Genomic DNA, 16,248 nt, shown 5'->3' with positions numbered 1-16,248 from the left:
TACTCTGCTGGTTCTCTAGTCTTGTGCACTTTTTGGCGAGAGCGGGTTATGGGGCCTTCGGTGTCCACGTCGACGTGAGCCGGCCGCCTCCCTCCCTCCACGTACAGCTCTATCACCTCGTTCACGTGGCCACAGCCGCGTCCACCGGCGACGCCTTCACGGCCGCTATAAAATGCGCGCCTGCTCGCTCCCAATTGACACAGCAACACAACGTCAACCAAGTGTCATCACCATCGATCTAGCCAGCAGCACCTTCTCTAGTTCTCTTCCTGCGCTAGCTCTTCTCTGCCTTGAGTAATGGCGACCATGGTGGCTTTGAGCTCCTTCGCCGTCGTTGGCCGGTCCGCCGCCCGTTCTCTAGTGGTGGCCCCGCGCCGGCGCGCCCTCGTCGTCAGGGCCCAGACCGAGGTGAGCTTTCACGTCTCGTGCTCAACTGTTTCGGATGCGCTGGCTGGCTAGTGTTACTTCAAGACTCGATCTCAATGTAAAATTGTTTGTGTATGTGCAGCCTGACTCAACCAAGGAGACAACGAGCGCATCGACCTCCTCCTCCTCCTCTCCGAGCACGAGCGCGACCCCGACCCCGATCCCGGCTGCACCCAAGCCCATGACCAAGAAGGCTAACCCCTCCGTGTGGGACGCGCTCGCCTTCAGCGGCCCAGCGCCGGAGCGCATCAACGGCCGGCTGGCCATGGTGGGATTCGTGGCGGCGCTCACCGTCGAGGCGGCGCGCGGTGGTGGGCTCCTCGACCAGGCCGGCAGCGGCGCTGGGCTTGGCTGGTTCCTGGTGACCGCTGGGGTGTTCTCCGTGGCGTCGCTGGTGCCGTTGCTGCAGGGCCAGAGCGTGGAGAGCAAGTCCAGCGGCTTCTGGAGCGCGGACGCTGAGCTCTGGAACGGCCGCTTCGCCATGCTTGGCCTCGTCGCGCTCGCCGCCACCGAGTTCATTACCGGCGCGCCCTTCGTCAACATCTAAGACGACGTAATGTTGCGCTGTGGATTCTTTTCTGCTGACAGATCGTAATAGTACTAACTGTTGTAGCCACGTTGCAATTTTGTATTACCATCGATGATTGAGTTCTGTAAATCTCATGTTAAGGTTGTTTTCATGGCTTCTTATCCTTGTTAGTATGAGTCCACGAATGTGGCGTCATCGCAACATCTTTTTTTTTCTTGAAAAATTTCACCAAGGTCCTCTTGCGGTTAACTATAGGGCAGTGATCTGCGCCGGTGCACTGGCCGAACGATTCGGCCGGTCGGCGCGCGGATACTTCAGAAAGCGCGCGTATTCAGCCGAATACTGCCCCGATACTCGGATACTACCCGATATGTATCCTGTAAGTATATCTCGATTTTCTGATTTAAAAAAAAGAAAATAATGTTTGATACTCCAAGGATACTTCTGCGATACTTTTTGGATACCTGAAACCCCTCGTTTGACGTGAAATCCCCTCCCTCAATAGTAAAAGCACATCTTTTAAAGATACACAATATGGGTGTGAGTTCATGCCAAAACATAACTGTCAATATTTTTGTTCAATTGAAATGTGAGCAAGAGAGAGTCGATGCACTGATTGGAACAACAAACCCGCGAAAACCCAACTGCTAATTAATAAAAGTGGACCAAGTGCAAGAAAACAAAGGGAATAATTCTATTGAGGCATGCTTTGACCTAGAAGCTCTATTTTCTTTTCAATATTTTTAATAATTAATATATGTAATATCTACATATAAACGTATCGCCGTATCCATGTTTTCAGAAAATTGGCATATCGGGCGTATCCCCGTATCGCATATCCGATATGTATCCAAGTATCCGTGCAACATAGCCGATCGGCTGCCCACCGTCGGATCGCTTTGCCCAGAGCCGTTAGATCACACCCTTCTATCGCCCCCTTCCTCACGCGCGTGAACGACAAAAATCCCCCGCAACGCTATTTGTGCTGGACACCCGCCATGGACCGCTTCGAGGCCTGACCTTGAAGCATCACCAGCTTACCGCCGGTCGCCGTCCTTGCCCCTGGTCGCCGTCCTCGTCGCCGGCTCGCTGCCCTCGCCCCCGGTAGCCGGTTGCCGTCCTCGTCGTCGGCTTGCCGCCCTCACCCCCGGTCGCCGGTCGCCGTCCTTGTCGCCTCCCGGTCGCCGTCCCCGCCCCCGATCGCTGGTCACCGCCCGGTCGCCGTCCTCGCCCCAAGTCGTCGTCCTCGTCGCCCCCGGTCTCCGATCTCCGTCCTCGTCGCCACCGGTCATTCGCCGGGCTCTCCCGGTTGAAGCTTTTTTGCCATTACCGCTTGAAGCTTTTTGTCCTGCCGGTTGAAGCTTTTTCCACCATTGAAGCTTTTTTACGCGGAGCAAGATTTTTCCTCATGCCACTCTAAAAACTTTTCCTCTAGCTGAATGAAGCTTTTCCACAAATGGTTGAAGCATTTTCTCCCTGGGTGGAAGCTAGACACTTGACTAGTTCCAACAAATAAAAATGTAGCCAGTAGAAAATGTATACACCGGTTGTAGCATTTGTCCACCCTGGTTGCATCTTCTGCCGCGCCGGCGTTCGTAGCGGACAGTCGACAGGTTGCAGCAAAAAACGATGCCAGCTGTAGCAAAATACGATGCCGGATGTAGCAAAAACTGCTGGTCGAGCAAAAACGACTTCGATGGGAGCATTTTTGGGTGCTACTTCCAGCAAAACACTGCGTCGGTTGCAGCAACCGTGATTTGTGGTTGCAGCATCACCCCGTTCATTCCAAGTCCAACTTGCCGTGGTGACCCCAACAGCTCATCGGGGTGAATCCCGCAACTCGCCGCCGTTACCGGTTCCAGCAAAACCAGTACACGATTGCAGCTCCCTTCCCAGGATTGCAGCTCCCTTCCCAGCCGACGGTGGATGGGGTTGAGACCCGACGGTGGCGGCGCCCTCCGGCGACCAGCCGGCGAGGCGGCGGGGCCGGGCGACGAGGAGGTGGGGCGCGAGGCGACGGGGCTCGGGGGCGCTGCTCGTGGGCGCACGCGGACTGCGTGGGAACAATGCGGGGAGGGATGGATAAGATGCACAGGCCCACATCAGGGGAGAAGTTGCTATATGTGCGTGTGTGTTGTGCGTGAGGAGGCAGGAGCCGACCGAAGTTTCGGCCGATGCGCCGGATCTAAACATTACCCTTAACTATATATTTGATGACGACCCACATTGTTTTTAACATAGTACAAACGCAAACATTCATACATGCGCGTATACAGTCATCCCCTGTATAAATGCACCCACACACCCTATCTCTGTGAGCACTTTTGAAAGACTGGGGCGACATATCATCATGAGATCGGGGAAGCCGCCACAAACATCTTTGTAGTTGACGAGAACATCTTCTTTCGCTGAACGCATATCACCAGAAAGCCTAAAATAAATTCCGAAAAATGCAAGCACCCTCGTATCTGTGGCTAGTATGTGCTACATGTTTACCTGCTAATCCACCAGATACTCATATGTCTACTTTAACTATGCTACTTAATTAAAAACTTATTCTGTGTCCTAAAGATTCTTAACTAGCTACCTGGACACACTGGTGGGCGTTTCACAAATGGTGGGCGTTTCACAAAATCCTTTAAATGCACCCTATCTCTATGATCCAATAAAAGGCAAGGGCCTGCAGTGATTAATTATGATTCAGTTCAGCTTCAGACTGTCAAACAAACAGTGCCGGATGGTAGCCGCAGGTGGATTGTGAAGGAAATATGCCCTAGAGGCAATAATAAAGTCGTTATTTATATTTCCTTATATCATGATAAATGTTTATTATTCATGCTAGAATTTTATTAACCGGAAACTTAGTACATGTGTGAATACATAGACAAACAGAGTGTCCCTAGTATGCCTCTACTTGACTAGCTCGTTAATCAAAGATGGTTAAGTTTCCTGACCATAGACATGCGTTGTCATTTGATGAACAGGATCACATTATTAGAGAGTGATGTGGTGGACAAGACCCATCCGTTAGCTTAGCATAATGATCGTTAAGTTTTATTGCTATTGCTTTCTTCATGACTTATCATATTCCTCTGACTATGAGATTATGCAACTCCCGAATACCGGAGGAACACCTTGTGTGCTATCAAACATCACAACGTAACTGAGTGATTATAAAGATGCTCTACAGGTGTCTCCGAAGGTGTTTGTTGGGCTGGCATAGATCGAGATTAGGATTTGTCACTCCGAGTATCGGAGAGGTATCTCTGGGCCCTCTCTGTAATGCACATCACTATAATCCTTGCAAGCAATGTGACTAATGAGTTAGTTACGGGATGATGCATTACAGAACGAGTAAAGAGACTTGCCGGTAATGAGATTGAACTAGGTATGATGATACCGACAATCGAATCTCGGACAAGTAACATACCGATGACAAAGGGAATAACGTATGTTGTCATTGCGGTTTGACCGATAAAGATCTTCGTAGAATAGGTAGGAATCAATATGAGCATTCAGGTTCCGCTATTGGTTATTGACTGGAGATGTGTCTCGGTCATGTCTACATAGTTCTCGAACCCGTAGGGTCCGCACGCTTAACGTTCGATGACGATTTGTATTATGAGTTATGTGTTTTGGTGACCGGAGTTTGTTCGGAGTCCCGGATGAGATCACAGACATGATGAGGAGTCTCGAAATGGTCGAGAGGTAAAGATTCATATATTGGAAGGTTATGTACGTGTTGGGGAACGTAGTAATTCAAAATTTTCCTACGATCACAGAAGATCTAACTAGGAGATGCATAGCAACGAGAGGGGAGAGTGTGTCCACGTACCCTCGTATACCAAAAGTGGAAGCATTTAGTAACACGGATGATGTAGTCAAACGTCTTCATGATCCAACCGATCCTAGCACCGAATGTACAGTACCTCTGTGTTCAGCACACGTTCAGCACGATGACGTCCCTCGAGCTCTAGATCCAGTTGAGGACGAGGAAGAGTTCCGTCAGCACGACGGTGTGGCGACGGTGATGATGAAGTTGCCGGCGCAGGGCTTCACCTAAGCACTACGACGATATGACCGAGGTGGTAAACTGTAGAGGGGGCACGACACACGGCTAAGAGATGTCTGTTGTGCCTTTGGGGTGCCCCCGCCTCCGTATATAAAGGGGAAGGAGGAGGTGGCTGGCCTAGGGGGCGCGCCATAAGGGGGGAGTCCAACTTAGACTCCTAGTCCAAGTAGGATTCGCCGCCCCCACCTTCCTTCCACCGGAGAGGGAAAAGGGGAAGGGAGAGAGAGAGGGAGAAGGAAAGAGGGGGGCTGGCCCCCACTCCTAGTCCAATTTGGTTTGGGAAGGGGGGGGGGGCGCCCCTCTCATGTGGCCCTTCTCCTCTCCTCCAATAAGGCCCAATAAGCCCAATGCTTCTCCCGGGGGTTCCGGTAACCTCCCGGTACTCTGAAAAAATGTCTGAACCACTCGGAACCATTCTGATGTCGGAATGCAATCTTCCAGTATATGAATCTTTACCTCTTGACCATTTCGAGACTCCTTGTCATGTCCGTGATCTCATCCGGAACTCCGAACAAACTTCGGTCATCAAATCACATAACTCATAATACAAATCGTCATCGAACATTAAGCGTGCGGACCCTACGGGTTCGAGAACTATGTAGACATGACCGAGACACGTCTCCGGACAATAACCAATAGTGGAACCTAGATGCTCATATTGGCTCCTACATATTCTACGAAGATCTTTATCGGTCAAACCGCATAACAACATACGTTGTTCCCTTTGTCATTGGTATGCTACTTGCCCGAGGTTCGATCGTTGGTATCCTCATACCTAGTTCAATATCGTTACCGGCAAGTCTCTTTACTCATTCCGTAATGCATCATCCCGTAAATAAATCATTAGTCACATTGCTTGCAAGGCTTATAGTGATGTGCATTACCGAGAGGGCCCAGAGATACCTCTCCGATACACGGAGTGACAAATCCTAATCTTGATCTATGCCAAGTCAACAAACACCATCGGAGACACCTGTAGAGCATCTTTATAATCACCTAGTTATGTTGTGACGTTTGATAGCACACAAGGTGTTCCTCCGGTATTCGGGAGTTGCATAATCTCATAGTCAAAGGAACATGTATAAGTCATGAAGAAAGCAATAGCAATAAAACTAAATGATCATTATGCTAAGCTAACAGATGGGTCTTGTTCATCACATCATTCTCCAATGATGTGATTCCGTTCATCAAATGACAACACATGTCTATGGTCAGGAAACATAACCATCTTTGATTAACGAGCTAGTCAAGTAGAGGCATACTAGGGACATTCTGTTTTGTCTTTGTATTCACACATGTACTAAGTTTCCGGTTAATACAATTCTAGCATGAATAATAAACATTTATCATGATATAAGGAAATATAAAAAACAACTTTATTATTGCCTCTAGGGCATATTTCTTTTAGTCTCCCACTTGCACTAGAGTCAATAATCTAGTTCACATCGTCATGTGATTTAACACCAATAGTTCACATCTTTATGTGATTAGTTCACATCGGTACGTGACTAACACCCAAAGGGTACTAAGGTGTGATCATGTTTTTCTTGTTAGATAAGTTTAGTCAACGAGTCTGCCACATTCCGATCCGTATGTATTTCGCAAATTTTTATGTCTACAATGCTCTGCATGGAGCTACTCGAGCTAATTGTGCCCACTTTCCAATATGTATCCAGATTGAGACTCGGAGTCATCCGGATCGGTGTAAAAGTTTGCATCGACATAACTCTTTACGACAAACTCTTTATTACCTCCATTACCGAGAAATATTTCCTTAGTCTGCTTAGGTAACTAAGGATAACTTTTACCACTGTCTGATACGTCTCCAACGTATCTATAATTTTTTATTGCTCCATTGTCGGGTGGTGGGTGCGACATATGCCAACGAGTGGCTTATCTTTGTGGGAACCAGTAAGACATCCCCGGTGCCTGGAAGCAGGATAAGGCGAAGACATGCACGCCGGCAGATCTTACCTAGCTTCGGGGCTCTCCGAGGAGATAACACCCCTACTGCTGCACTGTGGGGTCTCCGCATGCTCACTCGATGAATCAAGTAGCTACACAACGCTCCTGGAGCTGTTTTGGGGGGAGGAGGAAGAAGGGGCACGGCTAGCCTGCTTCTTCTCCTTATGTGGTGTCTAGAACTAGCAGGGGGTCCCACCCTTTGCATGGGTGCTCTGGGGGGTTTATATAGGCCTACCCCCCGGGGGTACAATGGTAATCCGGCTGGGCGCGGGGCCCAGCCGTCTATGATTGTGCTCGCCGGCTTCTGCGCCGGCTGCTGGGGCCCGCCGACTGGTGGGTCCCGCCGGCTGCCAGCTCCTTGGTCAACAGGCAGGCCCCAATGCCCAGGGCCTGGTCAGCGGCTGGTCACTGTGGCTTTATCTTATTGACGTGAGCTTCATCGTGGTAAGCGTGGCTATAGTACCGCCGCCTGTCGGGCGATCGCTGTAGCCTTACCGCGTCTTGTCTCCTTAATGGGGCGTCTTCCTCGAGGGAGGCGGCAAGCCGGCTGCGGGGTTCCGACTCTGTCTTGGGCCGACTAGTTGGAGGCGTGGCCGCCTTCGGGCGTCTCTCTGTTCGAAGGGGCCCACCGTCGATGGGCCATGCTGGCGGCCCGTCGTGGGTGATGCCAGAGTCAGCATGGCAACAGTGCTGCGCCGGACGGGTCACGCCTACCCCGTACGGCGCACTGTGCCAGGCGTGCTCTGGGATTCGGGGGTGGCAGGCTTTACTGTAGCCACGCCCCGTCGCACCGCCGTTAGGTGGGTGCAAACTTTGTGGGTACGGTCTTGACCGCTTTATGGGGAGTCGGCTTCTTGGAGTTGGCCTTCTCATGGCCGGCTTCTTGGAGTCGGCCTTCTCATGAGGGCTAAAGTCGGACCGCCTTCTGAAAGCCAACCTGGGCTGCGGCCAACTAGGGGAAGGCGGCCCCATGTCTTGGATTCTTGAGAGCCGGGCGGGCTCGTAACTTTTTTCAGACGGGCCAGGAGGAGCCGGCTAGGCTATCCATGGCCATTTACTCCGACAGTAGTCCCCGAAGCTGATCGAGCTCCGAGGTGAGCGGGGGGACGAGAAGCTTGGTCAGCTTCCTATCCTGAAGAGCCGGCTTTGCGGGCGTACGCCGACTTCAGAGAGCCCGCGTAGGCGGGAGGAGAGGGGACCTGCGTGCTGACCACGGGCCCTCTCGCGGCCACGTGGCGGCAGGATCCTGCATGCGCATGCGCGTGACGGGACGCCGCCGCAGGCCCGGGCCCGCCACTCGCGAGCCTTGGTCTGGGCGCGGATCTTCCGTGGCCCACAGGGGCCGCTCGCCTTCTCAAGGCAGTTTCATCTCGCCGTTAAGGCTCGATAATCGCGGGACATGGGGAGTGGGCACGATCGATCCCCACGCTTCCCCACGCCGCGCCTCCTCGGCTCCACCACGTGAGCCTATAAGTAGGGGGAGGAGGGAGAGCGACAGAGGTTCGCGCGCTCCCTCCCGCTCTGTCCCTCCTAATCCTCGTCTTCTTCCTTTCGCTGCCGCCGCAGCTCCCGTCTCAGCGCCGTCGCGTCTCCACGCCACCTCGCTCCCATGGCGTTGTCAAGCTCCTGGGACGGCTCCAACGTCCATGAAGACCACGTGGAGTTCCTTCGCCAGACCCGGCGCCTGCCCGGCGTCGACCGCGTACAGGTCTGCCTGGCGCCCGCGAGGGAGATCTCGCCGGCGCCGGAGGAGGGCGAGCGGGTCGTCTTCCGCTCGCACTGCCTGCGCGGCTTCGGCCTCCCGGCGAGCGGGTTTCTGCGTTCCTTCCTCAACTTCTACAACCTCCAGCCGCATCACCTCACGCCCAATGCGGTGATGCCGCTGTCGGCCTTCGTCTCCCTCTGCGAAGGCTTCTTGGGGCTGCTCCCCATGCTGGAGCTCTGGGGAGAGTTCTTCCAGAGCAAGCTCGGCACAATCGTCGCTGGTGTGCCCGCCCCCTGCGGAGCCTTCATCGCCATGAGGAGGGCGAGCGAGAACAATCCGTTCCCGCCCATCCCCCTGATCCAGTCGGTGAAGGTCTGGCAGAGATCTTATTTCTATGTGAAGAACGTGGCCGAGCAGGAAGACTACATCAACCTGCCGGCTTACGTAGCCGGCCTGCCGGCTGGGAGGTAGCCCTCGTGGAGCTTCCGGTCCCGGTCGTTGTCTCCGGCCGGGAACGCCGCCATCTCCCGGCTTCGGGTGATGATTCAGTCAGAAGGCCTGCGCGGGGCCGACTTGGTGGCCGCCTTCGTGGAGCGCCGGATTCTCCCTCTCCAGAGCCGGCCCCATATGATGTGTCAGATGAGCGGCCGCTTCGACCCAAGCCGGCTGAGCACATGGGAAATGCCCCACGCGGAGGTGGCGCTCATGGTCAACTACATCGCCAACTGCAAGCTCGCCGGGGACTGGCAATACGGCAAGGTGCCGTATTCTCGCGCCAATCCTCCGCCCGTGGTAAACTTCTCTCTCTATCTTCTTTTTTGTCGTCAGCCGGCTTCGTGACAGCCGGCTTCTGACCAGTCGGTCCTTTGAGCAGAACCCTCTTCTTGCGCCGCCGGCCGGGGTGGCCGGGATCGAATGCCAGTACGCCCCCGACCGCATGGTGGATGACGTTGACGACCCAGACTCGGGGGCGGCCGCCATGGAAGACGCTGTCGTGGGGGACAGTGCCGAGCCCGGAGGCTCAAGGTTCACCGCGAGCTTCGAGGACTGGCCGGATGATTTCGAAGCCGAAGTCGCTCCGCGTCGCCAGCCGGCGGCCGACCAACAGGGCGCGGGCTTGTCTGTCGCGCCGGCTGCCGGCGGCGCGCAGAAGCGCCGGGCCGCTCTAGGCCTCTTCGGCAGTCGGCCGAAGAAGTCCAAGCCTTCCACCGCGGCGACAAAGCGGGATGAGGCGGCCATGAAGGCGGCCCGCTTCCGCAAGGCTGTGAAACAGCCTCAGGCGGTCTCGGCGTAAGTCTTCAATTGCCTTGCCGCATTCTCATCATTGTTCTCTTTTTCTTTGAATGTCTTCTTAACTTTTCCTCGCTTGCTGAACAGGGCGCCGCTTTCCCTTGAGCAGGGCCCGGGCGGCTCCGTCGTGGGGCCGGCTGGAGGGTCTTCGAGCTCCCGCCGTGTGGACCCCCGCGCCGATCTTAGGAAGGCCACAGAGCGGAACGCCCGCGAAGCGCGGGAGGAGCGCGAGGCGGCGGAGAAGGCGGCCGCCTAGGCGGCGAAGGAGCAGGCCGAAGCGGTAGCCAAGGCCCAGAGGGAGGCGGCTACCGCGGAGACGGAGGCGGAAAGCTCGCACAGCCAGCCTCCGCTGCTCGCCGTTCCTCTCCGAGCCGTAGCCCCCGACACCACGTTGCCCTTGGCGGAGGAGATCATCCAAGACCCGCCGCTGTTGTAGAGGGAGGGGGACCCCGTGGCCTTGGCGGGGAGAGCGCCGCCTGTGGCACCAACCGGAGCGGGCCAAGGCGGTCAATCGTCAGCGGCGCCAGAGGAGCCGGCCGGAGGTGAGCCGGAGCAGAGCCGGCCTCGAGGTGCAGCTGGCGACGGGCCGACGTGCTGGGGCAGGCGCCGCTCCGCCGGAGTTGCGCCGAGCCACGGGCGCAGGCCAGCCGGCGGGAGATCTGGAGGCGGCCAGCACCGCCGTGTCCGAGTGGACTCCCAGCGGGGGGACTAGCGAGCTGGATGCGGCGGCTCAAGGGGTCCGGAGCCGGCTACAAGCTCAAGCCGCCCTGCTGCAACAGCTCAACCAAGAGTTCTTGTCAACGCGAACCCCTATCCGGGTGAGTCCTTCGCTCTTGGCTGCTTTGCTTTCTTGATTTCTTCCATGGGGGCACGTCAGCGCACCCACTGGGTGTAGTCCCCGAGATTCGGGCCGACTGCTGCGTAGTCGGGTCGGATCTTTCTCGACGACTTTCTTACTTTGCTTTTTTCTGAATTTTCAGGAATACCACAACCTTCGTGCTGCCGCCTTCGACTCTCAGGCTCAAGAGTTGAGCCGGCGGACCGACGACCTGGCCGACAGCCGAAGTAAGTACTTGGTTTTGTCTGTCTCCTGTGGGGGCGCGTCAGCGCACCCACTGGGTGTAGTCCCCAAGATTCGGGCCGATTGCTGCGCAGTCGGGTCGGATCTTTCTTGACGACTCTTTTCTTATTGATTTTTCTTTTTCTTTGTCTTCAGGGGCCAACGCCGACTTGAGGAAGGAGCTTGGCAAAGCGAAGGCCGCCCTTTACACCAAAGAGACCGAGTGCGCTGCCTTGGTCCAGGAACGGGATCGCCTGGCCAAGAAGCTGGCCGACCAAGAGGAAAGCCACAAAGCGGCCCTGCAGGCGGCGCGGGAAAGTGAAGCCACCTTGCTGGCGGAGTATGAGATGGAGGCAGCGAACTGGTCTGAGACCCGGCGAGCCCTGGACGAAGGCTTCGGCCGGATCGAGGACTTGATCAACGGTGAGTTGCCTTCCTCGGCCCTTCTCCTGCCCCTTGCCGCCTGCGTCTTTTGACTTATCTTGAGCTGTTGCTTGTTGTTTCTTGCAGATTACTTCCCGGGCTCCTCTGCCTTCGCCGCCCAAAGCATTGAGGCCCATCGCGAGGCGCGCCGGCAAGCGGGGGCCGACATCGCGCCGGATACAAACCGGACCCTTGAGGAGCAGCTCCTGGCTGTCCAGGCACGGTTGCAGCCGGCTCATCGGATGCTTCGCCGGCTCCAACATGCCGGGGCGCAAGTGCTGGCCGCCCTCTGGCCCGGCGAGACGATCCCCCGCACTCCAAGCCGAACTGCCGACTGGCTGGAAGTCGCAGTTGGTCGCTTCGAGGCTTGGAAAGCGTCAGCGGCCCGCCTCGGAGCCGGGCGGGCGTTGGAATTTGTTCGGGCTTGGTACCCAGGGCTAAGCCCGGACCAGCTGCGCACTTGGCGGATGGAGGCCGACGCGGAGCTGGTGGCGGTGAGGCCGGCTATCGCCCAGCGGGCTTCGATGATCGCCGAGTGCACCGACATCAGTGTTTTCGCACCCGAAATCGATGATGACGGTGTCGCACAGCGGAGGAGTGGTTCGGGCTGAACCGGCGGTGGGCGAGGACTCGGCGGAGGAGATTGCCTCCAGCGATGAGGGCGAAGAAGACGAAGACGAGGACGGCGGAGACGTCGAGCCGGCTGGTGGAACAACCAGCCGACCTCAGGCCGCCCGTGCCTCCAGCAACGAGGTGCGTGGAAGCGCGCCCTCTGCGGGAGGCGGCGACCAAGCCGAAGTTCGTCAGCCGGCCGCTCCTTCAGCCGGCACGACCATCTCCGCCAACCGGTCTGGCTTGTCGGCCGCTCCGCCAGTTTGACCTGCCGTCTTTATCTTTCCTGCTTTGTTGTCTTTGAACAATCTTTTGTTAAGTTTTCGCAGTTCCACCCACTGGGGGTGTATCCAAACTATGTTGAATGCTGGCCTCTTGGAGGTCTTTTTATGTAAATATTATCATGTGCATGTTTGGTTTCCATTCGCGTATGCTTGTTTATCCTTAGGCTTTTTCCTTTGCCGCCTTCCCTCTTTGGGGAGCCAAGTACTTGAGCTTTCTTGGATTAAAGTAAAGTGAATGGAAACCGGCCGGCCGGCTACTCTGGTAGCCAGTCGGCGGTGTGAGAAAAACCGGCTTTTGTTATATCAGTCCGTTAGTCCCTAGCCGTTTTTCGTGTGGGCGGTCATTCCCACCTTTGACTCTTGCCAGCCGGACAGCCGGTTCTTTGAACTGCGACTTTTGGCAAGAGAAGGCTTGAGAGCCGGCACACTACTTGTCTGACTGCGGGTAGGACTTCTAACATAACTTCAGTCGGCCAGTCCCCGAGCCGACTAGTCGAACTCGGTGCCGGACGAAATAAGTAAATGATACGACAAGGTCATAAGCATGATACTTTTCATTCATAAATAAGGGATGGCAGTCCCCGAGCCCTCCTCGGGGAGCCTATTGTCTTGTACTTAATACAAAAGTTAGCGTGATACATACTGCCTTTCAACTGTAAAATCTTCGAAGGAGGTTGGCGTTCCATGGCCGTTCCGACTCCTTGCCGGAGTCGTCTCTCTTGCGTGCCTTCGGCTTCTGTGCGTCGATCAGGTAGTAGGAGTCGTTGCCTAGAGCTCTGCTGATGACGAAAGGGCCTTCCCAAGGGGCTGAGAGCTTGTGCTGGCCGGCTGTTCGCTGGATCAGCCGGAGCACAAGGTCGCCCTCTTGGAAAGATCTTGGCCTGACCTTCCGGCTGTGGTAGCGGCGCAAACCCTGCTGGTAAATTGCAGACCGGCTGAGGGCTAACAGCCGGCTTTCTTCCAGCAGGTCGACACCGTCTTCTCGTGCTTCCTTGGCCTCCGCTTCCGTGTACATGGTTACTCGAGGCGAGTCAAATTTGATGTTAGTTGGGATGACCGCCTCGGCACCATACACAAGGAAGAAGGGGGTGAAGCCGGTTGACTTGTTTGGTGTAGTGCGCAGACTCCAGAGGACAGCCGGCAGCTCATCGAGCCAACAGCCGGCTGAGCGCTCCAGAGGTACAACCAGTCGGGGCTTGATGCCGGAGAGGATGAGGCCGTTGGCTCGCTCGACCTGGCCGTTTGACTGCGGGTGGGCGATGGATGCTAAGTCCAGCCGAATTCCTTGGGCTGCGCAGAAACGTGCCAAGGCTCCTTTGGCAAAATTCATGCCATTGTCGGTGATGATGCTGTGCGGCACGCCGTACCGAGTTGTTATATCCGCGATTAACGTCACGGCAGTCGGCCCATTCAGCTTCTTGATTGGCTTTGCCTCAACCCACTTGGTGAATTTGTCCACGGCGATGAGCAAATGCGTCATGCCGCCGCGCGCCGTCTTGAATGGGCCCACCATGTCCAGTCCCCAAACGGCAAAGGGCCAAGTGAGGGGAATGGTCTTGAGTGCCGAAGCCGGCATGTGTTGCTTGGAGCTGAAGAGCTGGCATCCCTTGCAATGCTTGACTAATTCTTTGGCGTTGTCCAAAGCAGTCGGCCAGAAGAAACCATGGCGGAAGGCTTTGGCAACAAGTGATCTTGAGGCCGCATGGTGGCCGCATTCTCCTTGGTGAATGTCTGTGAGGATTGCAATGCCCTTCTCTTGCTCGACGCACCGTTGGAGGATTCCAGTGATGCTTCTCTTGAGTAGTTCTCTGTTGACGATTGTGTACGCTCCGGCTCGACGCTGGACTTGTCTTGCTTCTGTTTCGTCAGCCGGCAGGTCTTGGTTTACTAGGAAGTTGAGGATGGACTGAGCCCATGATGGAGCCGCGACTTCTTCTACTGCCAAAGTGGCTACCGCCACCAGGGTGGGCGGGCTGGGCGGTGAGGTGTTGGAGTCGGCCGCCGGCTATAATGCTGGTGTAGTCCCCGGGCCGGCTACCGCAGTCCCCGAGCCGGTTGCCGAAGTCCCCGAGCCGGCTGCCGAAGCCGCGGGGCCGGCTACGGGGGGCTTGGGGTCGGCCACTTGATTCTTCGAGCCGGACCCGGCCGCATTGGGGTCGGGCGGCACGAAGATGGAATCGGATTCCGGAGACGGCTTGATAGACGGCTTGAGGAGGCGTTGTAGAGCGACGCCGGTTGGAATTGCTTGCTGAGTGGAGCCTATTCGAGCCAGGGCATCGGCTGGCTCGTTGTCGGCTCGTGGTACGTGGAGGAACTCACATCCTTCAAAGTATCCGCTGAGTTGTTGGACCAGGAAATGGTAGCTCGCTATATTCGCGTCCTTGGCATCCCAGTCGCCGGATGATTGCTGGACTACCAGGTCCGAGTCGCCATAACATAGGATCCGGCGAATGCCAAGTTTTTTGGCAAGCCGGAGCCCATGTATGAGCGCCTCATACTCGGCCACATTGTTGGAGGCGGCAAAGTGGATCTATAGCGTGTATCTGAGCTTGTCGCCTTTGGGAGAGGTAAGGACGATGCCGGCTCCCAAGCCGGTGCGCATCTTGGACCCGTCGAAGTGCATGCGCCAATGGGTGGAGTCGGGAGCCGGCGGCAGGTACTGGGTCTCGGCCCAGTCGACGAGGAAGTCGGCCAGTGCTTGGGACTTGATGGCAGTGCGGGGCTGGTAGAAGATCGTGTAGGGGGCCAACTCGATGGCCCATTTCGCCACCCGGTCGGATGCATCCCGGCTGCCTATGATCTCGGCTAGCGGGGCAGTGCATACGACCGTGACGGGATGCTCTTGAAAGTAGGGCTTCAGCTTCTTGGCGGTGAAGTACACGCCGTAACACATCTTTTGGTAGTGCGGGTAGTTCTGCTTTTAGGCAGATAGCACCTCGCTCAAATAATACACCGGCCTCTGGACCGGCTGGGCTCGGCCTTCTTCCGGGCGCTGGACTACGATGACGGTGCTGACCACCCGGCTGGTTGCAGCGATGTAAAGGAGCATGGGCTCTTTCTCAGTCGGTGCCGCGAGGACAGGCGGCGTGGCCAGCATCTTCTTCATCTCGTGAAAAGCTTGGTTGGCCTGGTCGTTCCACTCGAAGTGAGTGCTCTTCTTCATGAGGCAGTACAGGGGGAGAGCTTTCTCTCCGAGCCGGCTCATGAAGAGGTTCAGGGAGGCCAAGCACCCGATGAACTTCTGGATGTCTCGAAGCTTGGTGGGGATCGCCATTCTCTCGTTGGCCTTGATCTTCACCGGGTTGCACTCGATGCCGCGTTCGAAGACCGGGAAGCCTAGGAGCTGGCCGGCTGGCACTCCGAACATGCATTTCTCGGGGTTGAGCTTGATTTGGAACCGGCGTAAGTTCTCAAATGTTTCCTTGAGGTCTCCCAACAAGGTGCCGTGCTTCTCCGTCTTCACCATGATGTCGTCCACATATACATGAGCGTTTCTGCCGAGTTGCTTGAGGAGGCACTTCTGCATGCAATGCTGAAAAGTGGCACCGGCGTTTCTCAAGCCGAATGTCATAGTCAGGTAGCAGAAGGCTCCAAACGGCGTGATGAAGGCGGTCTTCAGGCGGTCGTCCGGATCCAGCTTTATCTGATGGTATCCGGAGTAAGCATCCAAAAAACTCAACAGCTCGCATCCGGCTGTGGAGTCTATCACTTGGTCTATCCTTGGCAGGGCGAAGGGATCTTTGGGGCAGGCCTTGTTGAGACTTGTGTAGTCTATACACATGCGCCACTTGTTATTATTCTTTAGCACAAGGACCGGGTTGGCGAGCCACTCTGGAAAGAAAACTTCCATGATAAAGCCGGCTGCCAGGAGCCGGGCTATCT

The 16,248-nt window shown here is 55.9% G+C and overlaps 1 protein-coding gene across 1 annotated transcript; it reads left to right on the top strand.

The window, feature by feature from the left end:
• The first annotated feature begins 205 nt into the window (after positions 1-205).
• On the top strand, positions 206-1,125 carry LOC119315708 (high molecular mass early light-inducible protein HV58, chloroplastic-like). Its single transcript, XM_037590243.1, has 2 exons — positions 206-408; positions 509-1,125. The coding sequence occupies exons 1-2, from the start codon at positions 298-300 to the stop codon at positions 971-973; spliced, it is 576 nt and encodes a 191-aa protein (XP_037446140.1). The 5' UTR covers positions 206-297; the 3' UTR covers positions 974-1,125.
• The last annotated feature ends 15,123 nt before the right edge of the window (positions 1,126-16,248 follow it).

This window comes from Triticum dicoccoides, chromosome 1A, assembly GCF_002162155.2.
Source record: "Triticum dicoccoides isolate Atlit2015 ecotype Zavitan chromosome 1A, WEW_v2.0, whole genome shotgun sequence".
NCBI lineage: Eukaryota > Viridiplantae > Streptophyta > Magnoliopsida > Poales > Poaceae > Triticum > Triticum dicoccoides.
The sequence above is the reverse complement of the archived record's forward strand: the minus strand, read 5'-3'. Positions and strand labels throughout refer to the sequence as shown.